This window comes from Podarcis liolepis (genome assembly GCF_965112155.1).
Source record: "Podarcis liolepis genome assembly, chromosome: 7".
Lineage (NCBI taxonomy): Eukaryota > Metazoa > Chordata > Lepidosauria > Squamata > Lacertidae > Podarcis > Podarcis liolepis.
The window spans coordinates 31118576-31144106 of record NC_139561.1 but is presented as its reverse complement, the minus strand read 5'-3'; the positions used below and the strand labels follow the sequence as shown (position 1 = coordinate 31144106).

The following is a 25531-nucleotide window of genomic DNA, read 5'->3' as shown; positions in this document are numbered from 1 at the left end:
TCTCAATTGCCTGCATAGGCCCTGAGGAAAGGTTTTCAGCAGGCTTTTCAATACTGGTATAGAAGGTGCCTGAATCACTACTGGAAGAGTTCTACAGAACCTGACCGATGACACTAAAGGTTCCATTTCTTGTTGTTGTCAAATGAGCCTCATCAACTCGAGGAAATACCAGAGATGAATAGCTGTCAATGTTTCCCATTTTTTAAGGGACATTCCCTTATTCCGAATAGGATTCCTCACAAGAAAAGGGAAAAGTTGACAGCTATGCAGAGATGCTGCTGTAGATTATCTCACCAACTAAGTTGGGTTTAAGTGGTAGCTGTAAATTAACACAAATCCCTTGAACCTGTGTCATTAGTAAATGGGGAGCCTGGGCAGCTGTTTTAACAACTTTGCTGTATGTTTTCTGCCAGAAGCTCCCATCAGCAGTAACATCTACTGTGACTGGCACTAGCGCTCCAAGGTCTCAGGCATAGGTCTTTCCCAGCAGCTAATAACTGAAACTCTTTCGCTCATGCATTCATTCATTCCTGTCTTCTATGGCAAAACCCAGTTTTTGTTTCTGGGCTCAATTTAAAGCGATGGTATTAAACTTTAAAGGCCTGATTTATTTGGGATCAGGTTGTTTGAAAGACCATATACCCATACTAATCTGCACTGTGCTGAAATTAGGTAATTTCTTTAACTGTCAGCAGATGGAGTCATTGCTTTGCTTAACTCTTGCTGTGACAAATGAGTTTTTTTCAGCGGACCAACTCACTTCAACACTCCTGAACTTGCTTCAGGATCACAATGCAACTTCCTGTCAGATCGTGCAGCTCTCCAGATCTGACTATGCGGTTTAATGTACAAAAGTAAGGGCACACACAAAAATATATATTTTAGCTAAAATAAGGCACACAAAATGTGTAACACAGATATGAGTTTGGGGCACATTTTCTTCAATGAAGCTGTACAAGACAGAATGGCACAGGCCTATGCCTTAGCACCCAGCGAGTCAGAGAAAGAACAGAATTAGGTTGCTCAGTCCATCCCTACGAGTGCCCTGCCTGAAAACACTATGGGACTCCCTACACCAGAGCTTTCCAAACTTTTCATGTCAGTGACATACTTTTTACACAAGCATCATTTCGCAACACAGCAATTCAGTTTTACTAGCAAACTCGAGGTAAAACAAACTCCTTTCCAGCCCCGGGAATAGTGTAGGGAGCATTTGCGTGACACACGTATACGCTGCAGCCGACACACTAATGTGTCACGACATACAGTTTGGAAAGCTCTGTCCTATCTTCTGCTCAATACTGAGGTTAACCTTCATGTGGATTTTCACATGTTTGAGAAATCTTCAGAGTCCCCTAGATCAGAATGGATTTATGCCGTTCATAGCTAAAGAAGAAGCCTTCAAACTGTCTAGTGCTAGAGAAGAATTTCCATGTTAACTGGTGGGCATGGGACCATTGGTACATCTGCCACAGAGAACTCCTGCACATCACAGAGGATTCAGGTAGCTTTCTTGGATTATGCCCATTTAATCCAGTGCTCCACTGTCAGAGTGGCCAACTGGATGTCCTAAAGGGAAGCCTACAAGCAGGTCTGGAGTGCCACTTTTCAAAGGTGGCAGTACTCTTCCCACCTATGAATCCCAGCAACTGCTATTCAGAGGCAGATTACCTCTCACAGGGAAGAAAGAACACACCATTTTTGGGCACATAGATCCATCATGACTGATCTTCCCCTTATAACCAAATGGAAAAAAACCAACAAAACACAGTTGAAAGCCACTGATCTAAAGTTTGAAATCAACAAGAGTTTAAGGTCAAGACAAGTGAAGCCTGAAGCCCCCTGCCCACGCCAATATATTTCACTAGAACAAAAGAAGCTGTCCTATACTGTTAGCTCAGTATTGTCTGCACTGAATGGCAGCAGCTTGTCAGGAGGGCTTCAGGCAGAGGCATTTCCAACCCTATCTGGCATTGATAAGAATTGACAGGCTCTTCCCCACTTTATCATTTCCAAAGGAGTCCAGGTCTGGCTGTGCTTGTTGACACTTCCACAAGCACTTGGCCTCAGACTGTGATCTGACCATTTCTTAAGTGGACTCCTGGCATCCTTAGCCCCTGAAGCAGGACACATCCAATGAAATGTGCACATGTTCAAAGGGTCATATTCAATCCAGGACAGGTTGAGAAGTGCAAGTAGGAACTGAAACCACCTGGATCACTTTTAAATTATATATTTCCAACTGTTATTTTAGACTGCCAGTTCCTTAAGTGCAAGGGTCCCATCTTTTTTAAAAAAAAATTCTTACATTTCCAGAAATGTGAATGGTGCGCGGGGCCAGGAACAGAAAAGCCACACAAAATGGTTGCTGTCTGTACTGTCTCTTTGAAACACTTTGCTGATTTGAGGATTTGAACATACTTCTCCATTCATGCAAGGGGCTTTTGCCACGTTGGAAGCCCATTAGTCCACACAACCAGCTTTCTATGCTGAGGGGGCAGTTCCAAAGCAAACAGCTTTGGCATCATCCCTGCAAGCCACCCCACACTCCAGGCCCTGTAAGGGGGTGTGGGAAATTGCCCTATCTCCCGGAGCGGGCAACATAATAGCATAGGAAGAGACTACTGGATCAGACCAATGGCCCATCTAGTCCAGCATCCTGTTCTCATAGTGGCCAACCAGATGCCTGTGGGAAACCAGCAAGCAGGATTCGAGCACAAGAGCACTCTCCTCTCCTGTGGTTTCCAGCAAATGGTGACACAGGAGACATCTGGCTGGCCACTGTGGGGAACCAGGACACTTTTCTGAGATGGACTTTTGGCTCTTATCCAGCCGGATGATTCTGGCGTCCTTCAAGTCTGGGAAAACCACCAACCTGAGACATATATTTTGCTCCTTTTCCGTTCAATTAGCACAAAAAAGTCAAATGGCATATTAAATATATCCAGACATATTTTACAGACATCCTCTGTTCAAAGCAGGAGATGTGCTTACACAGCCTTCTGTTGCTCACAGTGGGCAGGGGGTTCTTTACAACTGTGATGTGGGCAGATTTTTCTCTTTGTGGACATTCAAGGCACATGGCAAAGATCTAAATTTCACCTTGTCAAGCTGACGACAGTTGAGAAACGCAATCAATCCTTTGCGTCAGACATAAGAAAGACCCTACCACCTGCTGTTCCTATTATTTTTGCTCTTCTCTTTGAAGGCCACAGGGAAAAAACCCACCTAGAACGATTCCCATCACCAGCCAGGCTGAATCAAACGGGACTTGCCCAAGAACAAAGGATGCCATCCTGTGCAAATCCTGTTCCTTTCAAGAGACCTTGCACAGGAAGGTTCCCTGTGAGCTATGCACTATGAGTACTTTTCCTCTCCTATTGACAACATACCAAACACCTATGACAACCGGATGCAAATTCCAAAACAAAAACCAGGAAACCAACAGAAATCATGGAAAATTTTGCTCCCCTGCCCCATGCCAAGGTAAGTAGGATTTTTTGTTAAAGGGACAAAAAGATAGAGCTGTGTTTATGGACATCTTTGGGAGGCCCTAAAATATGAGAGGGATAAGCAATGGGGTGAACTGGGACTCATTCACACAAAGCTAGCCCTCTCTGGAGAAACCACATCAATTCCCAGTAGCTGTCACGGTAAGCCTGGAAGATTAAAATGTACAGTTCAAACATGCTCCAGCTCTGTTAGAAGATTTGTGCTGGGACAGAAACAAACCACAGACTTCTATAACATGTTCACACAGCAGCTATATCAGCCTTCGCTAACAGGGCACCCTCTGTGGGTTCTGAACCACAACTCCTCTCAGTCCCGGTTGAGAGAAGCTGAGCTAAAAGCTCAGTTCCTGTGCTGTGCCAAAGATGGAATGGAATGCATAAACAAGCCCAGGTCCTATACTGCACATTATTAACATTATGGCCCAGAGGACAGGCCCTCCATGCCCCTCTCGTTGTAGTCTGGGCACCTTGAGAGCAGCCACTTTCAGAATAAAAAACATTGTAAAATAAGCACAACATGCCCAACAACTGTGGTGTAACATCCACCATATGCATAAAAATGGCACACGACGTATGTTCAGTCCATGTACCCAATACTTATTTGCTGTGGGAAGTTCTTCAGCATGGACTTCTATCTTGAGCAAATTGTCCACACCTAGCTTGGAACAATCCCAAGGGCTGTAAACCTGAAAGCATCTACCTTTGAAAAACCCTTTAGAAGTGGTTGGCCTACTCCAGTGTCAGCAGCCAGTGGCTGACAATCTTCTCACCTACCTCTCTCATCTCTTCCACTTGCTGTTGCCTGAGTTTCTCTAACTCTCCGGCAGCAGAATGCAACTCCTCTTGACTACGTAGGAACAAACTCCAGACATAACAGAGCTGGTCCTTTGCAGGCGCTGTAGTGTCAACCCCTTCTTCCTTGAGCTGCTGAGTTATGTCTTCTATATGTGCTTGCTCCTGTATAAAGGAATGTAAAGGAATCAGAAAAGGGGTCTTCCCTAAACAATTAATAAATATTTTTAGTTATTTATTATATTCAGTCTTCTCAGCTATACTGCTTCAGCAACTGTATTTGGAAACATTCTGCTAGCCCTCGTGGCTAACAGCTATGGATAGATCTCTCTTCTGTGGAGCAGGCTGTATCTTTCGACACTGTAAATCATAATGCCCTGTGGATTGTCCTTCTGAAAATTGGCTGCCCAGATAAATTTGTGAACATCATTCGGCTCCTCCATGATAATATTACAGCAACAATCGCAGATAACAATGGCTCTCAAAGTGAACCATTCACAAGGGGATCAGGTGTTAAACAGGGTTGTGCTACTGCACCAACTCTATTCATTATTTTCATTGCCATGATCTTACACTTTGTCCAAGGGAAACTCCCCACCGGAGAAGAAATCATATATTGAACAGATGGAAAGCTCTTCAATCTGAGCAGGCTGAAAGCAAAGAGTAAGGTTACCGTAACTTCCGTCATAGAGTTTCAGTATGCTGATGACAATGTAGTGTGTGCACACACTCAGGGGATGCCCTCCAAACCATCCTAAATATCTTCGCAGAAGTTTACGAAAAGCTTGGCCTATCACTCAACATCCAAAAAACCAAAGTGCAAAAAAGTGCAAAAAACCACCAAGTGCAAAATAACCCTTCTGCAGTGCCACAAATCCAACTCAATGGTGTAGCGCTGGAAAATGTCGATCACTTCTCCTACCTGGGCACTTATCTTTCCACAAGGGCTGACATTGATGCCAAAATCTAGCATCACCTGAGCTCTGTGAGTGCGGCTTTCTCCCAACTGAAGTGCAGAGTGTTTGAGGACCAGGACATTTGTAGGGAAACAAAATGCTTGTTTACAAAGCTATTGTACTACCAACCTTACTGTATGCTTGTGAAACATGGACCACTTATAAACACCATCTCCAGCTCCTTGAAAGATTCCATCAAATGTGTCTCCGAAAATTTTTACACATCACTTGGGAAGACAGGCGAACTAATACCAGTGTACTGGAAGAAGCAAAGATCACCAGTGTTGAAGCAATTATTCTTCAACATCAGCTTTGTTGGACTGGTCATGTTGTGCAGATGCCTGATTATCGTCTTCCAAAGCAACTACTCTATTCTGAACTTAAAAATGGAAAGCATAATGCTGGTGGTCAACAAAAGAGGTTGAAAGACTGTCTCAAGGTAAATCTAAAAAAATGTAGTATAAACACCAACAATTGGGAAACACTTGCCTGCAAGCGCTCCAGTTGGAGAACAGCCTTTACCAAAGGTGTCATGGGCTTTGAAGTCACTTGACCTCAGAACGCAAGGGAGAAACGTGCTAAGAGGAAGGCACGCTTGGCAAATCCACACCATGATCAACTCCCGCCCGGAAACCACTGTGGAAGGACATGTGGATCCAGAATTGGCCTCCACAGTCACTTACGGTCTCATTGATAAAACCGTGTTTATGGAGGACAATCTTACTTGGCTACGAGTGAGCGCCACAGAAGGACAAATCTCTGGGCCCAATTCAAAGTGCTGGTTTTGACCTATAAAGCCTTAAATGGTTCAGGACTGCAATACCTCAAGGACCACCTCCCCACATATGAACCAACTCAAACCCTGTGTTAATCATTGGAGGCCCTTCTTCATGTGCCCTTTCCACAAGAGGCTCAGAGGGTGGCAACACAAGAATGGGCCTTTTATGTGGTGGTTCCGTTTGCAGAATGCGCGTCCCAGGAAGGCTCCCCTGGCGCCTTCATTACATATCTTTAGGTATCAGGCGAAAACATTTCTCTATAACCAGGCCTTTGGCTGATTGAACATTCCATGGCCTTTAAAATGTGTTTGTGGGTGGGGGGTTATTGGTTTGTTTTGGTTCTAGTTTTATTATGTATTTCATGTTCTCATTTTGTATTTTTGTGTTGTGAACTGCCCTGTGATCTTTGGATGAAGGGTAGTATACAAAATAAGCAAGCAAGTAAGCAAGCAAGCAGTCACATGCTCTGCATGCAAAAGGTCCCATGTTCAGTACCTGGTATCTCCAGGTAGGGCTGGGGAATGCTCCCTGTCAGAAACCCTGGAGAGGGGCTTCCTGGCTACTGACTATGCTGGCTGAAGGAAGTCTAGCAACATCTGGAAGGCCATAGTTTCCTAATCCCTACTGTAGACATTACTGAGTAAAGTGGAGCAAGGGCCTGGCTCGGTATGTAAGGAAGAATCCTATGTTTCCTCCTCCCTTCAATTAATGCATTTAATTCCCTTTTGAAGCCATCAAAGTTACTGCCCCTCACCACATCTTGTAAATCAACATCTATCAGCTGCACTTGTCAATTTTTCAACCAGTCCATGTAGCTGCAACTTTAACAGCCGCATTATCTGCAACAATTGGCCAGTTACAACACTGGTCTCCAAAAAATTCAAGACACATCTAGAAGAACATCTGGGCTCTTGCCAGATTGTTGGCACATTTTTCTGTCTTTGGTGGGAATGCTCCTTGGTTTCTAAATTCTGAACTGCCGTTTAAATCTCTAATGTTTGTTAAATCTCTGGGGTGGCTAAGTGTGTAATACACACCTGAAAAGATCTGATAACGTGGATGCTGGCTGCACCCAGAATCTCAGTTGCCACAATGGTGGAAAACATCGAAGCACTGACATTTAACACAAATATAAAAATACATGGACTCTAGGGTTTTTCAGAGAAACCTTCCCGATCTCCAGGGGGTCAGAAGACCTGGAGTGGTTTCACATTATACGGTGGGACTTTATTTCTTACACTTTTGAAACAGATGCACAAAATTGATGATGGAAATCAGGTTGTCTTGATGGACCCTTTTCCTGAATACGCATGTATGATGCAAAACTTACTTTTGATATTCCGATCCAGGAATCACTTTTTTTTTTGTAATTGTTTAAATAAAGTTGTTGGTGTTTTTGTTTTAAAGAATCTCACACAAAAGAAAAACAAGGGCAGGGCAGGGTGCGTGTGTGCAGCAGTTCAGAGGTGCACTTTTACAAGAAATTTACACGAAACAGAAACTTGGCAGCGTAGAGCGATCTTGTTCCAGTTTTCATTAACCCAGCAGGGATTTTTTTAAATCTAGCCAGTATGATGTAGTGGTTAAAAATTTGGGGCAAGACTTGGGAGACCAGGATTCAAATCCCACCATTTGGCGGCTGGGTGGCCTTGGGCCGGTCATCCTCTCTCACGGCCCAACCTACTTCAAAGGGTTTTTGGGGTGACTTTGGGTCCCTTCCAACTCTACGAAAAGGGCAGAAATGTATCTACAGCAGATATGTATCTTGTCAGGCAAATTCACCGTTGAGCCTCCCCTGGCCAGGCACAGTCTACCTCTCGCTGCCGGCGCGAAGACAGCAGCACAAGGGGAGGTTCGCCGGGGGCTTCCGTGGCCGCTGCTTCTCGGCGGAATGCCGCGCGGCTTTTTTCTGAGGCGCTTGTAGTGTGTTTTGTTTCTCTCCCGACCAACAGCCTCGCCGGGGCAAGGAAGAAGAGAGCTCACGCTCCGCTCCCCGCTACCCTTCTTTTGCCTTTCCCGGAGGAGCCGCCTCCACCCCCTTCCGTACTCACCGGCTGGGCTCCCTCCATGCGAGCTCGGCAGCGCCAGTTGAGAGCCGGTTCGGATTACCCGAGCCCAAAGCTAGGCCGCGGTCACCATGGCAACGAGGCCTACCCTCCAGGCCCCGGCTAAGCCTCAGCGCAGTGGGGGGAGAAGGGCGCCCCCCTCCCGCGGAGCATGTAGTCGTGGCAATGTGACAACGCCCCCGCCCCCGCCGCGGGTAAAACCCATTTCGCTTGCATTGCATGCGTTACTCGGAAGTAAACTTTGCTGCTTTTCTCCGTAAGGCAAGCACCCACAGGGGTTTATTATTTCATTTATGTCCCATATTTTCCCGCACCCCCCCCGCAAGATGTTTAAGATGGTGAATAGTTCTCCCCAATCTCCTTTAATCCCCCCTCCACGACAACCCTGCGAGGTAAATTAGGCTGAGAGGCAATGACCGTAAAAGGTAATGTGACTTGCTAAACGCACACAGGGTTGTGTTTGCTGTGGGAATTGTGCTTATTTGGAAGTTAAGTTGCCCAGCATTCAATGGGGCTTACTCCCAGGTAAGCATGCAGGAATGGTAGTCACGCCCTCGTGGCAAGGTAACAGGGTAAATTCAAAGAGTTCACTAGGATTTGTACGTAAAAGACATGCATAAGTATGAAGCTTTCTGCTAAGAAGTAGGTGCCAATTTCCGCTTTTGAAACATACGACCAACCCTTAAGCATGTTGACTCAAATGTTAAGTTCCAAAGAGTTGCTGGGATCAACTCCAATGCAAGATAGCACAGAACTGCAGCATATGGGGTCAAAATAATCACAGGAAAATCCTATACATTTTTGGATGAAAGACAACTGGAATGGAGTATTCCCACATAAGGTACGTATGTATGTATGTGATTCTTATTCTATCTGCCACACATGCCAAAATGTATGTATAGGATTGCAGCCACACAGCTTAGACAGATACATTTCTAACTCTGCTTTGGAAACAGCGGAACTTACCTGTGCATAAATATGCACAGGACCCAGCTTCAAAGTCAGATATCAGACCAGCCTGCATAGAGATACCTGCTGCTCTCCACTGTGAGCCAACCTTTGCCCATACCCATGTCCCTGTCCCTTGTGGGCATTCAAGATTAGTGTGTGGGATGGAGAAATAATAGGAAGTCTCAAAACCCAGGTTTTGCCACCCTAGCCAGTTTTTGTGACATTGCTGCTTGATTTTCTGGCATTGAAAAATCAGAACATTAATTCCAATTGTGGGTGACTTTTTCACAGGCATTACAAACCTATGCTCCAGATTTTCTCAAACTAGATACTTCCATCTCCTGGCACTGCTACCTTATGGTAGGTTGTTTCCTGAGGGTTGTTTCCAACTAAGTCCTAGACAGAGTAAACCCAATTGAATTAAGGGGTCTAATTAGTCAAGTTCATTCATTTCAATGGGCCCACTCTGAGTAGGGCTAATGTTGGATACAATCCATTCCTCTGTCAACTATCCCCACAAGGAGACAGAATCTGGATCCTGTATACCTGTGTACTCTGTTATCTGTTATTACTGCTGTTGTGAAATCTCGCTATGCTTGTTTTCAACATATATATGCCATTGCAAAGTTTTGTACTTTACATATGGAGGCATATGGATGTGTGTACCCCGATCCCCATTTACTGAAAGACATTAGAGATTTAACTTCACCAGGATTGAAACATTTAAAGAACAATTTTAGTCATCTACCTGGTTCTGAATCTGAACATGAACAAATACATCAGGCCTTGAAGCAGCCTTCTTCAGCCTGTTGCCCTCAATATTTTCGGCTAAAAAACCCATCATCCTCAGGCAGCACAGGCTACTGAAGAGTTGCTGATGGGAGTTGTTATCCAAAAGGTCTATAGTGCAGAAGATGGGGGAGGCTGCCTTTCAGACCATCTAGCACATATTCTTCTTATATAAATAGACTTTAAAATAAATGCAACACCATTTTGGTGGAGCTGTGCACTCAAATAAATGAACATAGAAAGAACTGAGGAAGCATGGAATCACATGGCAGGAAATGGACAGACACAACATTCCTGTACTGACCTGGGAGGAAGCACTGCTGAATTCAAAGGGGTTTACTTTTGTGGAGACATGCATTGCTCCTGCACTGATGTTCTGTGCTGCTCTTTTGTTACCTTCATCACTGATTAGTTTTGTGATTTCATTTTATGATTTTAATATAATTTGTACCTGGCTTAACTCCGGCATTTTTGTAACCTACTCTCGGACCATTTGATTAAAGTCCAAATAAATATATGTAAGATTATGCTTTGTGAAGCTAATGGGATTTGTAGTAGAAAACACCTGACAGGCACCAAATTGGGGAAGGCTAGCAAAAAATGGTACTACATACATCACTGCCGCCTTTCAAATCCATCCTCAAAACCACCCTCTCTCAAACCCTGTTCTTAATTCCCAAATGGAAAACTCCTCAGTATAATCATTTCCTTCCTTCCTTCCTTCCTCTCCCATCACACCATCATCTTGTCACCCCCAACTATTGAAATTCAGATTACTGTATAGCCTCGACATGACATGGCTGTTGTCATTTTCAGTGCTTATGGTGCCCTCAACTGTGATGTACATGAGGCACCGTATACCAATTTAAACCATGGAAAGTACAGCTGAATACACAGTATTTTACTCCTTAGCAGGAGTAAAAACCTGAACCCAAATTAGTGGCACATGGCACAAAGGTGAACATCTCCAAGCCAGAGGTGGGTTTCATTCAGTCCTACAGCCTGATTTCAAAAGCCCCTATGCGCAATCAGCTCAGGCCTCCAGCAAGAGTGAACTGCTCCTTCCCCAGCAGCCCACAGGGTGGAAAAGAAAAACCATGCCAACTTCTGGCTCTGCCCACGGCTGGCTTCTGTCCCAGCCACTGCCAGCACACAGTTTACCACTGACAGGAATGCAAAAGGAAGGTACCTCGGCCCTGCTCTAACCCTATATAGTATTTTAACATAGACCCAGAAGGTTATGTATTAGCAAGAACCTTTATATGGCAATGCAAACAGCACCAGGGCCAGTCCTGGTCAGACTATGACCAAGTGAAATGGCCAGAAGTCATCATGGTCAAGGTGTAGCCATCTAACCTTGCTTGCAAGGAGAGAGTATGCAAACATTCCCTGAGGTTTGATCACACAAGGCTAAACAAAACAGGAGATAGGGATGGTACACTCAGAAAAGCCGTGACTTAGGAATGTTTAGATTTGTATGGTATATATTTCTAACAAGCAGCAAACGTGTGTTGTGCAAAAATAGCCAAAATTATGTCAGAATTTCACCCTTTTGATCCTATACACCATTGTAGTAAAGTTTTGACACGATTTAGCATTAATAAAAACATCTTCGGTTCACCTCTTAACCATTTGTCTATTCTGTTCTGAGGAATCAAAGAAGTCACTTTTACTCAGGAGAAGTCATTTCTCCATAAAAGCCCTGTGCTGGGACTCAAGATAGCTGACAATCTTCTCTTCTATTTCCATGCCTTGGGCCACTTCGTCATCAGAAAGCGACAACTGAGTCTCCAAGTCCTTGGTGACCACAATCACGGAGGTTCTCCGGGAGTCCAGCACGTTGGCAACCACCACCTGGTGGCGGTATTTCTCCAATGCCTGCTTTGCTTTGTCAATCAGGATGGAAGGGTTTGTTTCCAGCTTGAATGAGATCACAAACGCCTCTGGAGCCCATTCCTTAACCAGAGGGGATAACATCTTTGGCACCATCTTCATTGTGATCTGCAACAAGGAAAGGAGTATTAGACAAATTCACAGAGGAGATGGCCACGGCTGGAGACAGTAATGATTCTGCATGCCAGTTGATGTAAACCACAGGAGGGGAGTGCTCTTGTGCTCAACTCCTACTTGACAGTTTTCTACAGGCAGCCAGTTGCCCACTGTGATATAGGATGCTGGACTAAATGGCCCTGTGACTTGATCCAGCAGTGCTCTTCTATGTTCTTAAGAAAGAAGTTCAGCATAATGCACACACACTAGGCCTGGGCGATATATCACCCAGGACCAGTATGAGGAGCAGACCGCAAAGTCGGTTTCACTCAGCAGTACATTGCTGGTGAAACAGCCACGGCTCCTGAGTCCTTCTGCTAGCAACGATCACTGGAGGCACTTGCAGGCAGAGCCAATGCAGCTCATTTTTTCAACTTTGCAGTATATAGCCAAAACGCAATGTTTAGCTGGTGATACACCACGAAGTTGAAAAACTGATATCGCCAAGCCCTAACGCACACATGCTCTTGATGCAGTGATAGCCTGAGCTTGGGAAAGGGATGGGTTAGCACAGAGAGAACAACAAATAACCCAGCCTTTATAAGCAGTCCTAATTTAAAAATCAGTGAACCATTTCTACCTACTCATTGTTTGACAGAGGATATAACTGTGTTGCAACCCTCTCCCTTATTTCCACATTTCAAGCATTGGGTATCTTGCACACCTACAGCTATCACTGGAGCTGCAACTCTTGTTGTTTACACATGGACTTTGCTGAGTTTCCAAACACACATCCCCAAACCTCCCTATAAACTAAGCTCCTTGCCTTTAGCTTCTCTTGCACTAAGAGCAACTAACTTGATTATGATCCAAGCAAGGTAGGTTTGCCATGTATTGGACTAACCACCTTCTAATACTCTATAACTGCACTGGTGGTTCTGGCCACAAAGTCAGTTTTCTTCCCGCCTGCTATTCTGTGAAAACAAACATTGGTGTTCCTTGGGTTTGGTATTTATTTGTGTTTTCTCATTTGTCCCAGTGTGATCATTCCATGAACACATGTACAGTACAGACAGACAGACACACAAGCAGATCTAGTAACAGGGCCTAGACTGCCCTGTCCACCCCAGTTTCCAAGTAAGAGATCCATCCCAGGGCAACAGAGGAAAAGCTGATGAGTGCTTCTAGAGGGGGAATATCAAAAAGTGGAGCAAAGTAACAATCTTGTACTACAATCCAGGATTCTGGTGCTTGGCTACAGGCCTCTGTAGCCAAATATATTGAAGTATATGTTGTTAAGTAGCTTACATGTGAAGAAATACTGTTAGGAAAATCTGTGAGTGTTTGTGCAGGGGAAAACTAAGCTTAGGACCAGTTTGACATAGACACTGAATTCTTGCTGAATCAGGCATCCATCTCTGATAATGCAGGCATGCTTCCCCTCTGAAAATATTATTTTATTTCTATGCATGCGGAAAGCAAAGGCAAAGGAATGCCTCTATATAGGCCTGTCAAATTTACAGGCCTTTAGCCACTACTTTTGTGGATTCCCAAGCAGCCCCTGTGGCTCTGACAACATAAAAGTAATCTTATACATCACAACTGGAGTGCTTAATTGAAGAAAAGCCACTACACCTTAATGGACCACAAGTCTCCAGGAACAAAATTACAGTACCTGCTGACCTCACCTGTAGAGGTCCATCAGTAGACTGGATCTTATGCTCAGGCATCTCTGAAGCTGGGATGTAGAAATCAGACACAGCTGCTGCCAAGTAAAACATGGCACTGGAACCTGGTTGAGGATTAAGCAAGTGAGAAAAATTGGTACCATAAGTGGTGCTAGTTGAAAGACCTCCACAACAATTTCCACATGAATGTGCAAAATTTTAGACTGGAAGGTTTTAAGTTATTTTGAATTTATTTAGTTTCCAGAGTGTTAATGTTAATAGAAAATTTTAAAAAAGTAAATGTAAAAAATCCCTAAATCATAAAAGCGGCCATGGGGGAGGCAGAATGTATTTAAACTTATTATCTTAGTCTGTTTTAATTCAAATTTATGATTGTTCTAGACTGCAGTCCTGAGCACGCTTACTTGAGTGTAAACCCCACTGAATCAGCAGTCCTACAACAGAGCAAATGTGCTCAGGACTGGGCTCCACAGCTGCAAGCTTCAATACACAAACCTGGATCCATATTACCCAGTGGAAAGCACCACCCAACAAACATGCTCCAGATCCTGACCCGCAGAAAACGACCATAGCATTGCTGGCTGGAACTCCAAGGCTCACACTTGGAACCCAGGAGAAAACTGCTGCCGGCAATACTAAGGTGGACGAGCAGGCGCGGGCACCACGCCCTCCTTTCCTCCGACCTCCCACCACCTCCGCTTACCGAGCGGTGCGAGGGCCCGGGCGGCAGCGCGCAGGAGCGCCAGGTACTCCACCAGGCCGGTGAATTCGAGGACCAGGAGGGCGCCCTCCTCCTTGGCGCGGTGGTAGGCCAGCAGCGCGGGCACGAGGTCCGGTAGCGCGCTGCCGCTGCAGTCGACCAGGACGCGCTGCCCACCTGCGCCGCCGCTGTCGTCACCATCGTGCACGCGCAGAACGTCCAGGAGCGCGGGCCCGCTGAGCGGCAGGGCGCGCGCCCAGGGAAAAGCCGACCGTGTGCGGTAGAGGAAGCAGACGCCGTAGCCGGCGCGCACCAGCCTCTCGGCCGAGGCCGCCCCGCGCCGCCCGCTGCTGAAGTTCTCCAGGAAGCGGACCGCTCGCGCCTCCAGCGGGACCTGCGTCCCGCCCGACGTCACCAGCGCCACGCGACGGCCCCGCGCCCGCTGCACCTCTGCCCACGCCCGCACGCATCGCTCCGCCTCGACCTCCACGGGAGACACCGGAGGCACCTGCTCGGCCATGGCGGCGTCGGCAGAGAAGGAGCTGCTCTGGCTCCGCGAGCGTTGCAGCTGCTTCTGTTTGCGCTACTTCCGCTTCCGGGAGAGGTGCGTTCATGCTGCGTGTGTCGCTCTAGCCGCCCCTTCTCTATGGGCGCTCCTTGAGGCTTCAGGATTGGTTGGTTGTGCCGGAAGCAGAAGGAGCGTGTCGGAAGTCCGGCCCGCCGCCTTAGCGACGGCTCCCCTAGCAACCGATGCGTCGGAGCGATGCAGACGCAGCAGCTGGTGCCGCTCGCGTTGCCTCGCGGGCAGAAGCTCTTCTGCGAACTGTGCCGCGGGCCGGCCACGCTGCGCTGCGGATCCTGCGCTGTCACCTACTACTGGTGAGCAGGGCTGCGCTCCCTACTTCCCTGCCCCCACCTATGCCCGTAGGCACGGCAAGCAGGCAGGCATTCGTAGGGTGAAGCTGGGGAGATGCTATGGAGCGGCGTCCTCAGGGGCAGTCGCCTCCTGTGGGCTTATTTATTTAGTTCTTTATTTTGCATTTACATGCCACCTTTTTCTCAAGGTGGCGTACATGGTTCTCCCCACCCTCTTTTTTTAATCCCCCACGACAATCCTGTGAGGTAGGTTATAGGCTGAGGGGTCGCCTAGGTGAGCTTGAAGGCGACCAAGCGGCGATGCGAACCCTGGTCTCTCCCAGGTCCCAGTCCGACAGGAATAAGGAAGGGCTAGGTCTGGTGATGTGTGGCTTTTTAAAGGTCTATCCAGCAACCCCTTTAATCAATTTTGAATGACGGGGATGGATCCATAAGCAGAGCAAGCTTTTTGTCTATATTTTATTTGTTTTATTTTTTTAACAAGATTTATGTATCACTTAAGGAAAGAAAGAAAAAACCTCCAAGTGGTTTACAAAGAATATAAAATATTTGTTGATAATAAGGAAACTGTAAGCATGATAAAACCCAAATATGGATAAAACTGTCAGTTTTACTATATATATGCACACTGTTATTATTTCTGTTCCTTGAGATTATATATAGATAAATAGATATATGCAGGTTTTGGTGTCTTCGGGTGTCTTCCCGTGTAAGAGTTGGGGTGTCTAGGCGACGTTTCGACGAGGTCTCACTCGTCATCTTCAGGCTGGTGCTTTCGGCTTCTTGTTACTGGAACAGAGCAGGATCTCAGTGTTTGAGTTCCTATAAATACTGTTGAGGGGGTGTGGTGTATAGCCTCCAACGTTCTGGGCAGAGAGGAAGTTCCCAGGTTAGTGTGCCTTTTCTTCTTTTGTTCTTTAATTACTTGAGGGATATCTTGAGTGATTTCTTGAGTGATATTCTGAGTACCACTTAGGTGGGTCATTAAGTGTGGATTAGTTGCTAAAGCTTTCGTGTCTTGACCTCTTGAGCTTGTGAAGAGTTTTTCTGAGAAGATGGCTGTACTGCACTTAGTTGTGCTCTGGCTTGGCTTCGTGTATAGGGGCGAGCTGTGGTTTTGTGCCCTGTGCCAGCCAGATCTGTGTAGGGATTGCAGGGGGGTGCAGCATCCGGAGGTGCCACTATGGTTTGGCTACTGGATGGTGTCTGTAATTTATCTGTGGAGAGGGTCTGGGTTTGGGTCTGGTGTGGTTGATTGGTGATGGCGTTCTGTGTGCCTCTGGTTCTGGTGTCGGTTTTTGTGGGGAGGGCTAATTTCCAGATGTCTGGCAGGCGGGACGTGTCGTCACGCTTGTTCATGTTGTGAGGGTGTTTCTCTATCTCGATGGCTTCCATGATTATTCTCTTGTGGTGATGTTCCATGTTAAAGAGCAATTTGGAATCTGCAAAATTAATTTCGTGTCCTGTTTCTTTCATGTGTTGGAAAAGCGAGGAAGTTTTTTCTTCTTTTTTGACGGCATTCTTGTGTTCTGCGATACGTGCATTTATTCGTCTGTTTGTTTGTCCAATGTACGTGGCTGGGCAGACTTTGCAGGGTATTTCATAGACCCCTTGGTTTTCCAACTGGATTTTATCTTTGGGGTTTCTGAGGATATTGGCTATTTTTTGGTTGGTGCAAAAGGCTGTTTTGATATTGTGTTTATGGAGGATTTTGCTAATTTTATCTGTAGTGCCCTTGATATAAGGAAGGAGGGCCATGCCATTGTTTTCTTCTGTGTCTTGGTTTTTTTGGGGTGTTTCTTTTTGGATTAGCTTCGTAACCCTGTTTTGCTGGTATCCATTGGCGATTAATACATTTGAGAGATTCTGTAACTCAGTTGTCAAGTGGTCTTTGTCAGCCAGGCGTTTGGTTCTGGAGATGAGAGTCTTGGCTACGGAGTTTATTTGTGCAGGGTGGTGGTGTGATTGTGCATGTAAGTAGCGGTTGGTGTGTGTTTTTTTCCGGTAGATAGTGTGTCCTAGGGAGCCATCAGGTTTTTTGTAGATTAGGACGTCAAGGAAGGGAAGTTGGTTGTTGGCTTCTATTTCCATAGTGAATTGTATTTTGGGGTGTAGGCTGTTGAGATGTGTGAGGAAGCTATCTAGTTTTTCTTTCCCGTGTGGCTAAATTACAAAGGTGTCGTCAACATATCTGAGCCAAAGTTTGGGTTTGTGTTCTGACTTGTCTAAAGCATTGGTTTCAAAGTGTTCCATGTACAAATTTGCGATGACCGGTGAGAGGGGTGATCCCATAGGTGCTCCTTCTATCTGTTTGTATCTTTGTCCATTGTGGATGAAGTACGTGTTGGTTAGGCAGTGGTTGGTCAGGTCCAGGATGTATTCGGGGGGATTGTATTTGTTTTGAATGGCTGTCAAGGCTTCATTAATGGGCACTTGTGTGAAGAGAGATACAACATCGAAGCTCACAAGTAGGTCATCGGGATGTAGGTTTTGCTTCTTTATTGTTTCTATGAACTGGAAGGAGTTAGTAACGTGTGAAGCGATGGATTCTGCATAGGGTTGAAGTTGCTTAGCGAGAAATTTAGCGAGATTTTGTAGAGTTCCTCACACATCTCAACAGCCTACACCCCAAAATACAATTCACTATGGAAATAGAAGCCAACAACCAACTTCCCTTCCTTGACGTCCTAATCTACAAAAAACCTGATGGCTCCCTAGGACACACTATCTACCGGAAAAAAACACACACCAACCGCTACTTACATGCACAATCACACCACCACCCTGCACAAATAAACTCCGTAGCCAAGACTCTCATCTCCAGAACCAAACGCCTGGCTGACAAAGACCACTTGACAACTGAGTTACAGAATCTCTCAAATGTATTAATCGCCAATGGATACCAGCAAAACAGGGTTACGAAGCTAATCCAAAAAGAAACACCCCAAAAAAACCAAGACACAGAAGAAAACAATGGCATGGCCCTCCTTCCTTATATCAAGGGCACTACAGATAAAATTAGCAAAATCCTCCATAAACACAATATCAAAACAGCCTTTTGCACCAACCAAAAAATAGCCAATATCCTCAGAAACCCCAAAGATAAAATCCAGTTGGAAAACCAAGGGGTCTATGAAATACCCTGCAAAGTCTGCCCAGCCACGTACATTGGACAAACAAACAGACGAATAAATGCACGTATCGCAGAACACAAGAATGCCGTCAAAAAAGAAGAAAAAACTTCCTCGCTTTTCCAACACATGAAAGAAACAGGACACGAAATTAATTTTGCAGATTCCAAATTGCTCTTTAACATGGAACATCACCACAAGAGAATAATCATGGAAGCCATCGAGATAGAGAAACACCCTCACAACATGAACAAGCGTGACGACACGTCCCGCCTGCCAGACATCTGGAAATTAGCCCTCCCCACAAAAACCGACACCAGAACCAGAGGCACACAGAACGCCATCACCAATCAACCACACCAGACCCAAACCCAGACCCTCTCCACAGATAAATTACAGACACCATCCAGTAGCCAAACCATAGTGGCACCTCCGGATGCTGCACCCCCCTGCAATCCCTACACAGATCTGGCTGGCACAGGGCACAAAACCACAGCTCGCCGCTATACACGAAGCCAAGCCAGAGCACAACTAAGTGCAGTACAGCCATCTTCTCAGAAAAACTCTTCACAAGCTCAAGAGGTCAAGACACGAAAGCTTTAGCAACTAATCCACACTTAATGACCCACCTAAGTGGTACTCAGAATATCACTCAAGAAATCACTCAAGATATCCCTCAAGTAATTAAAGAACAAAAGAAGAAAAGGCACACTAACCTGGGAACTTCCTCTCTGCCCAGAACGTTGGAGGCTATACACCACACCCCCTCAACAGTATTTATAGGAACTCAAACACTGAGATCCTGCTCTGTTCCAGTAACAAGAAGCCGAAAGCACCAGCCTGAAGATGACGAGTGAGACCTCGTCGAAACGTCGCCTAGACACCCCAACTCTTACACGGGAAGACACCCGAAGACACCAAAACCTGCATTCCTGTACCCGTGAAAATCTACGAAAGCAAATAGATATATAGATATATATATAGTTGCAGGTTTTGGTGTACCCGTGAAAATCTACGAAAGCATATATATAGTTGATATAGAGAGACTGTGTGGTGTAGTGGTTAGAGTGCCAGAGAGACCAGTGCTCAAATCCCCACTCCTCCACAGGGTTGTTGTGGGGATTAAATGAGGGTAGGGAGACCACCTTGAATTCCTGGTTGGAAAAAAGGTGCAGTATAAATGTAAGAAATAAATACAAATATATTAAATAAAAAGCAAGCAAAAATTCTCTCTGCCACTGATTGGGATGCTTTAAACTGGTCACTATTTTTTGTTCTTTCTATCTCTGATTGTTGTCGTTGTCCCCCCATTATATTATTTATTAATTTATATCCCACCTTTTCTCCAAGGAACTGAAGCTACCTTGAGTGTTATGTAAAGAGATGCAGGATATACACCAGAACAATAAAGAATTTGTTTATTTTTTCAAATAGGGTAATATCCGACACTTTAGTGTACCAGGTGGTAAGATTGGCCCTGTCTAAATTTTTCCAAAATTGTGTGATTGTCATTCTAGCCACTATAGAAGATGCGCTTTTTGTTACTCTTGACAAATATAGATAAGAGTGGTAGCTGAGAAGTTGGGATAATGTGGCAGTTTAGCATCTTAGCAATTTCTCTGAATGCTGCTGCCTAAAATTATTGCACTCTAGTACATCCCTACCATAGGTGGAAGTTTATCCAATTTCTGTACATCCCCTCCAACACCATAGGGATGCAGATTAATTTTTATATGAGAGTTTTCTAGGAGTCATGTAGCACTTATGAATCAACTTTAATGACAGGCTTGTGTTTAACTGAGTTTTAGTGATAATTTTAAGAGAATATTTTATGTACACTGCTTACAGGTTTTTGCAATTAAGCAGACTATCAATACCATTAATTTAAAATAAATAAAATGAATAAACAGTTGTTTTTTTATACTAGTAAACTGCTTAAAGCCTATTTTGGCAGGAAGCACTATATAAATTACCTAATATTATAATTCATGCACGCATCACAATTTGTGCTGCTAATAGCCATGTCTCTCATCTTTTCTCAGCGATGTAGAACACCAGAGTGCCGATTGGGTCAGCATCCATGAGAAAATATGTCAACTTCTCATCCCTTTGCGTACAACGTTACCTTTTTACAATTCGGAGGAAGAAAGGAAGCATGGGCGAGAGCAGAAGTTAAGAAGAGAGGTAAGGGAGTGGTCCAGGTCCGGGAGGTTCACGGATGGACAGCAGGGTCCCATTCAGTTCATATGGGGAGAGGTGATCCTTGAGGTGTTGGGGTCCTGAGATGTGTCAGGTTTTATAGGTCAGAATAGGCCCCGAAGCAAACTGGTGGCTAGAACACCGCAAGTACCAAAACTACTCATCAGAAATAAACAACAACAATAAAAGCTCTCTCTCTGTGTGTGTGTGTGTGTACGTGTACATGTACATGTACCTGAGAGTGGCATGTACATATACCTGAGACAATCCATGCTTGTCCACAGAAATTCCTGGCCGAGTTGACCCAGGCAGTCGCTCAGAAGTTTCTTCTTGAAGGCAAACACGAAGATGCCATTCCAGCTGCGTTGCATTCGCTGAAGTTCAGCATCAGCGTACACAGTTCAAATGCTGTGGAACTGGTGCCAGCGTACCTCATTTTAGCTGAGGCAGGTCTGGGTGAGTTTGGCTGGAGCTGTGCTGAAGTAGTTCTGTGTCAGTTTCTAGATAGGGACAATGGTCTCTTTTTTAAAAACATAATCGTGTCTTGCGCAGGGATTACGTTTTGGGGATGGGGTGTATATGCTAAAACGTGTATACTCAAACTGCCCCCTTGGAACCACTCCCACGTGAGCATCCTTACCTTTCTGTTGCCTGCGCTGAGTGGGCTTTGCCCCCCAAAGCAATGCAGAGAGCAGATATATACAGTATGATCACAACTTGCACATGTATAAGTTGTGCGGCATCAATCATGCACAGTTGAAGGCCTCCTGGTTGAAATTGCACAAATTAAATGCAGACAAGGTGCAGATCTTAAAAGCTCTTTTTCGCATCAGCAAAAGCTCTTTTTTCCTGGTGCAGGAAGAGCTTTTAAGCTCTCTGCCTTGCTTACCAGGCAAGTCCTGCTCAGTTCACAGGCTCTGGGGTGCTCTCTCAAGATGTCTCAGGGTTTTCCGAGATCTTGATCAGGATACTGTTTGCACTACAGACACAGACCACTACAGATTGCTGAATCTTTCTTGGCTTCTCTCCTTCCTGCCAGGCCTCGGGCACCTTATCCAAGCAGAGGAGTACCTCTCACAAGCCCAGTGGATTATCCTCAAGAATTCCCACTGCAGCAACGCCATTCAGTCTGACTTTCATCGCAACCTAGGCCTCCTTCACGCTGCCAAAGGGAACTTTGAGGACTCTTTGTACCACCTGGCTAATGACGTAAGCCTCTGCTAAAGTGCAAGGTGGACCTATGTGGCCCCCCCAAATGGCTACACAAAGCTGCTTCTGTTGGTGGTTGGTTTTTTTTAAAAAAATAATTTTAGTTGATTTCATCCACTGTATGTTTTTAATAATCTTATTGTAGAGCCCTTAGAAACTTTGGCGATTTCAGTGGTGTACCGATAGCTGAAATAAATAAATACATTTATCCCATTTCAGATTTACTTTTCCTCTTGTGCCTTTGGAACGAACCACATGGCCGCCTCGGGGGGATACTTCCACATGGCCAATGTCTTCTTCCGTCAGAACAGAATGGACATTGCCGATTCCCTGTACACTGAGGTCAGTCGGCTTGAGACGGCTGGGTTGGAAGTAGAGGTGATGCTGAACGCGGCAGCCTCATCTCAGGTTCCATCTGTCATATCCCCATGGAAAAGTGTTATTTTTCTCAAGTGTGCCTCGCGCACACACACAGCCAGCTGTGCATTGTTGGTAGTGGAAGTGGTGGGATATAGCAGCTATATTCTGGATCAGTTCCAGGAAATGTTCAAAGGTGGCCCCAACATACAGTGGACGTTAAGGGGACAGAGATCACCACACCCTTTTCTTCCTTGCTTAATGAGCCCTCTTCTCATCAGGTGACCAATATTTGGCACCACCATTTCAGCCACTTCATCGGCCTCCAGTACCACACGCTTATGACTCCGGCAGAACTTGATATGCTTGCGGAAGAAGAGGAGACTACAGAAGAAGTCCTTGGTAACTTCTGCTCTTTCAGATGGCTTCCGCTTCTCCCCATTCAAAGAAAATGGGGTGGTTTAAAATTCAGGCTGCTTCCCTCCTCCTGCCAGAGAGTTAGGTGGGGGCAGGGCAGAGAGATGCCTCTTCTGAGCCTGCTAACTGTGGCACATGGCTACATCTTCTGAAAAAGAAATAATATTCCTCCCCGTTCCTTTTCTGAGCTATTATAACATCCACAAGTGGGTGCAGATTCAGTCAACCATATGAGGCACCTCTTTTTGCCACATATCTGTATTTTGTTTTCTCTTAGGTCAGGGGTGAGGAGCCTTCATCCCACGGGGCTTTTTAGGCTCTCCAGGCTCACATGGATATTTTGGCCATGTCACACTCACCTGCCCTGCACCTGGTGTCATATATGACACCATCGTATACGACATCAGGCACAGAGGGCAGGTGAAGACTGAGCTCAGCCAAAACAGTGTTTGCAGGCACCGTCAACCAGCAGTTGGTAATGCCCTGCAAAACCTTCTCAAAGCAGTGTACAAAACGGGGCTTTTCAAAAGTCACCTGATGTCCTAATGATTGGCAAGTAAGCGGTCTTGACAGGTGCATGGAAACTTTGCCTACAAGGGGTGGATGAGATAACAGCCCGATCCATTGTGCTAAAAAGAGAAAGGTCCCCTTCAGCTCGGTTTGGTAAGGCTCTTGCCTAAACAGGTCAGCCAGGCCAGCCAGGCCCAGAGATGGACCGTGCTCTCTTGACTGCAGTAGATCCTCCTTCATGGAGTTCCCTTTCTCCCTTACAGATGCAAAGCAGCGAGCTGAAGCAAAACAGATGCTGAGCGCCATCTTAGAGATCCGAGAGCAGTCTCCGCGACCTCAGCTGGCTCAAATAGCCAAGATCCTCCATACCCTGGCCATGTTTCATTACTTGATCCTGGATGTGCCAAAGGCAAGTTGACAATGCTGTCTGTTTGGGTTGAAATACACCACATATCCCAGATCAGTGTCATCACCCGGCATCCCTAAGCAATTGCATCCTGACAGGGCCTGCCAGCAATGTTTGCTCTGGTCTTTGTGTAGTCCCCCCCCCCTCGCTCTGGCCCAGCATTCCGAACAGAGTGCAGCATGGGAAATTAAAATGGGGGCTAGACCCAGCTGCTTGAGTTGTTGCTGCCCCCTGACCAGTTTGTGCTTGGTCCCTTGAAACCTAGAGTTTATACCATGTCAGATTATTTGCCCACCTAGTGCAGCATGGTCTGCTCTTTCCTAGTTTTGGATCAAATATTTCTTCTGAAACTTATCCTCTTGACAAATTAAAGATGCAGATGTGGTGCCCAACGTAGAATGATACTCGGAGCTGATTAATTTTTGGGGTGTGTGTGTGTGGTTTCCCCCCCAGCGCTTAATATGTTCAGAGGAGGCTACAGAAATGCCTTGTTGGACATCATTGGGAAAGGAATTGAAAATAGAACTGCCAGTATTGTAGTGACCTTTGTACGAATAGATGGGGAGACCACACTTAGAAGGTTGTTTCTCAGTGCCACACCTCAAACATGACATTATAGACCTGGAAGAGGGACCTAAAAGAGGAAATGAAATGATCCAAGGGCTGGCAGAGTTGCTCCTGAGGAAAGGGCTTTTCATTGTGGAAAAAAGGAGAGAGTATAAAATGAGGCATTTGTGTGGTTTGAGAGATGTTTTCTCCCTGTCCCATAACACTAGAACTTGAGACATCTAATGAAGCTGAATATTGGAAGATTCAAGACAAAGAAATTAGTTCTTCACACAATGGAAAATGCCCCTATAAGAACTAGCGATGGCCAACAACTTGGATGGCTTTGAGAGAGAGCTAGACAAATCCATGGAGGATAAGGCTATTGGTGGCTACTGGCCACAGTGTATCAATGGCTATGTTCTTCCTCCAGTGGTGGAAGCAATATGCCTCTGAGTGTCAGTTGTATGGAGTCATGAGCAGGAGAGGGTCTTACTTGGGGGCTTCTTGTAGGCATTTTGATAACTGCTGTGAGAAATGGGATGCTGAATTGATCTGCTCCAACAAGGCCTTTTGCCTGCTTCCTTTTCTTTAATGAACATACTTCGCTAAACTACCCATTGCCACTTGAAACAGCAGCAGAGTTCCCTCCCTTCTTCTTCCCCCAAGTGGCCCAATGGGAATGATGTTACATTATGACACAATGTGGTTCCCAGGGGCATTGCTGGAGAAACAGACAGGAGTGCTTTGTGATGCAACATTTTGTTGCATGCCCAGCTTACCTATTTAAAGAAGCAATTAATGATCATCCAACAACAGAGATTGTGTGAGGAAAGGAATATTATGTTAACTGGAGCCAGGGCAGGGCTAATAGGAATCAGGCATTTAAAAGAAAGTATCCTTTTTAACAATTGCTAAGGAATAATGTTGCATGTTCTTTCCTTCATTCCTTCTCTTCCTCTTGCTTGTCATTCTCAGGCTCATGAACTTGTGATGAAACTTCTGCAAGTTATGAAGAAGCTGCCCAAGTATGAACCAAGTGAATCACTTCACCAATTGGTTAAATTGTTGAAATCCAAACCAATCTATGCAAAATAGACCCACCACTGCCACCCTCAGGCCTGGCTTCCCAGATGAACATTAGATGCCAGTCGCTAATCATCCTTTCCTGTTTCTACTTCATTTTAATTAAATTGGCACTTCTTCGATATATCTGTAGATTATATTCTTCAACCTGGAGAGGAGCAGATGAACCTCCAGTCCATTTCTTTCCAATTGCCAGAGGCCACTTATCATCCCATCTGAGCCCCCCACCAGCTGAGTAACAAAATCCAGACGATGATAAATATGCCTTGGGCAGAGAGCAGGCAGGACCCAGACATCCTTTGCAGAGCCAGTTGCTTCAGATTCCTCAGCCAAATGGAAGATAAAAACTCACACACACACCCTCCAAAGGTGAGCTGCTGAGGCTGAAAGCAAAGCATGGCATTTAACTGTATCTAGAGGGCTCTCTGCCCTCACTGCTGTCCCAAATCACCCAGCTGCACAAAATTTAAAGCTGTGAAAATTAACCACCACATTGGTGTGTTTTTTTTTTTAAAAAAAACCTCTGTGCATATGAACGTACAGTTGCACCATGTCTATATGGGGCATGGTTT

The 25531-nt window shown here is 45.4% G+C and overlaps 3 protein-coding genes across 6 annotated transcripts in view; 1 reads left to right on the top strand and 2 right to left on the bottom strand.

The window, feature by feature from the left end:
• CCDC30 (coiled-coil domain containing 30) overlaps nucleotides 1-8922 on the bottom strand; it is a 40118-nt gene extending 31196 nt beyond the window's left edge. The window contains exons 1-2 of one of the 3 annotated variants that reach the window (XM_083512888.1): nucleotides 8091-8922; nucleotides 4287-4469 (exon numbers count right to left, since the gene is read on the bottom strand). In XM_083512888.1, coding sequence (XP_083369014.1) covers nucleotides 4287-4469; nucleotides 8091-8108 — 201 coding nt within the window. In that variant the 5' untranslated portion in view covers nucleotides 8109-8922. Of the gene's footprint in view, nucleotides 1-4286; nucleotides 4470-7528 lie in introns of all 3 variants that reach the window. The other 2 variants (XM_083512887.1, XM_083512889.1) reach the window with 2 other exon arrangements.
• Nucleotides 8923-11298: 2376 nt separating this feature from the next.
• Nucleotides 11299-14742, bottom strand: PPCS (phosphopantothenoylcysteine synthetase; the record flags this gene model as incomplete). Its single annotated transcript, XM_083513266.1, has 3 exons — nucleotides 11299-11846; nucleotides 13523-13626; nucleotides 14226-14742. The coding sequence occupies 3 exons, from the start codon at nucleotides 14740-14742 to the stop codon at nucleotides 11529-11531; spliced, it is 939 nt and encodes a 312-aa protein (XP_083369392.1). The 3' UTR covers nucleotides 11299-11528.
• A 125-nt stretch (nucleotides 14743-14867) lies between these two features.
• Nucleotides 14868-25466, top strand: ZMYND12 (zinc finger MYND-type containing 12). Of its 2 annotated transcripts, XM_083513221.1 has the most exons (8): nucleotides 14960-15101; nucleotides 20272-20413; nucleotides 20713-20884; nucleotides 21468-21637; nucleotides 21857-21979; nucleotides 22276-22396; nucleotides 23185-23330; nucleotides 24852-25466. In XM_083513221.1, the coding sequence occupies exons 1-8, from the start codon at nucleotides 14986-14988 to the stop codon at nucleotides 24969-24971; spliced, it is 1110 nt and encodes a 369-aa protein (XP_083369347.1). In that variant the 5' UTR covers nucleotides 14960-14985; the 3' UTR covers nucleotides 24972-25466. The 2 variants fall into 2 exon arrangements, with proteins under 2 accessions (XP_083369348.1, XP_083369347.1); XM_083513222.1 differs by lacking the exon at nucleotides 20272-20413 and having other exon boundaries at nucleotides 14868-15101.
• The last annotated feature ends 65 nt before the right edge of the window (nucleotides 25467-25531 follow it).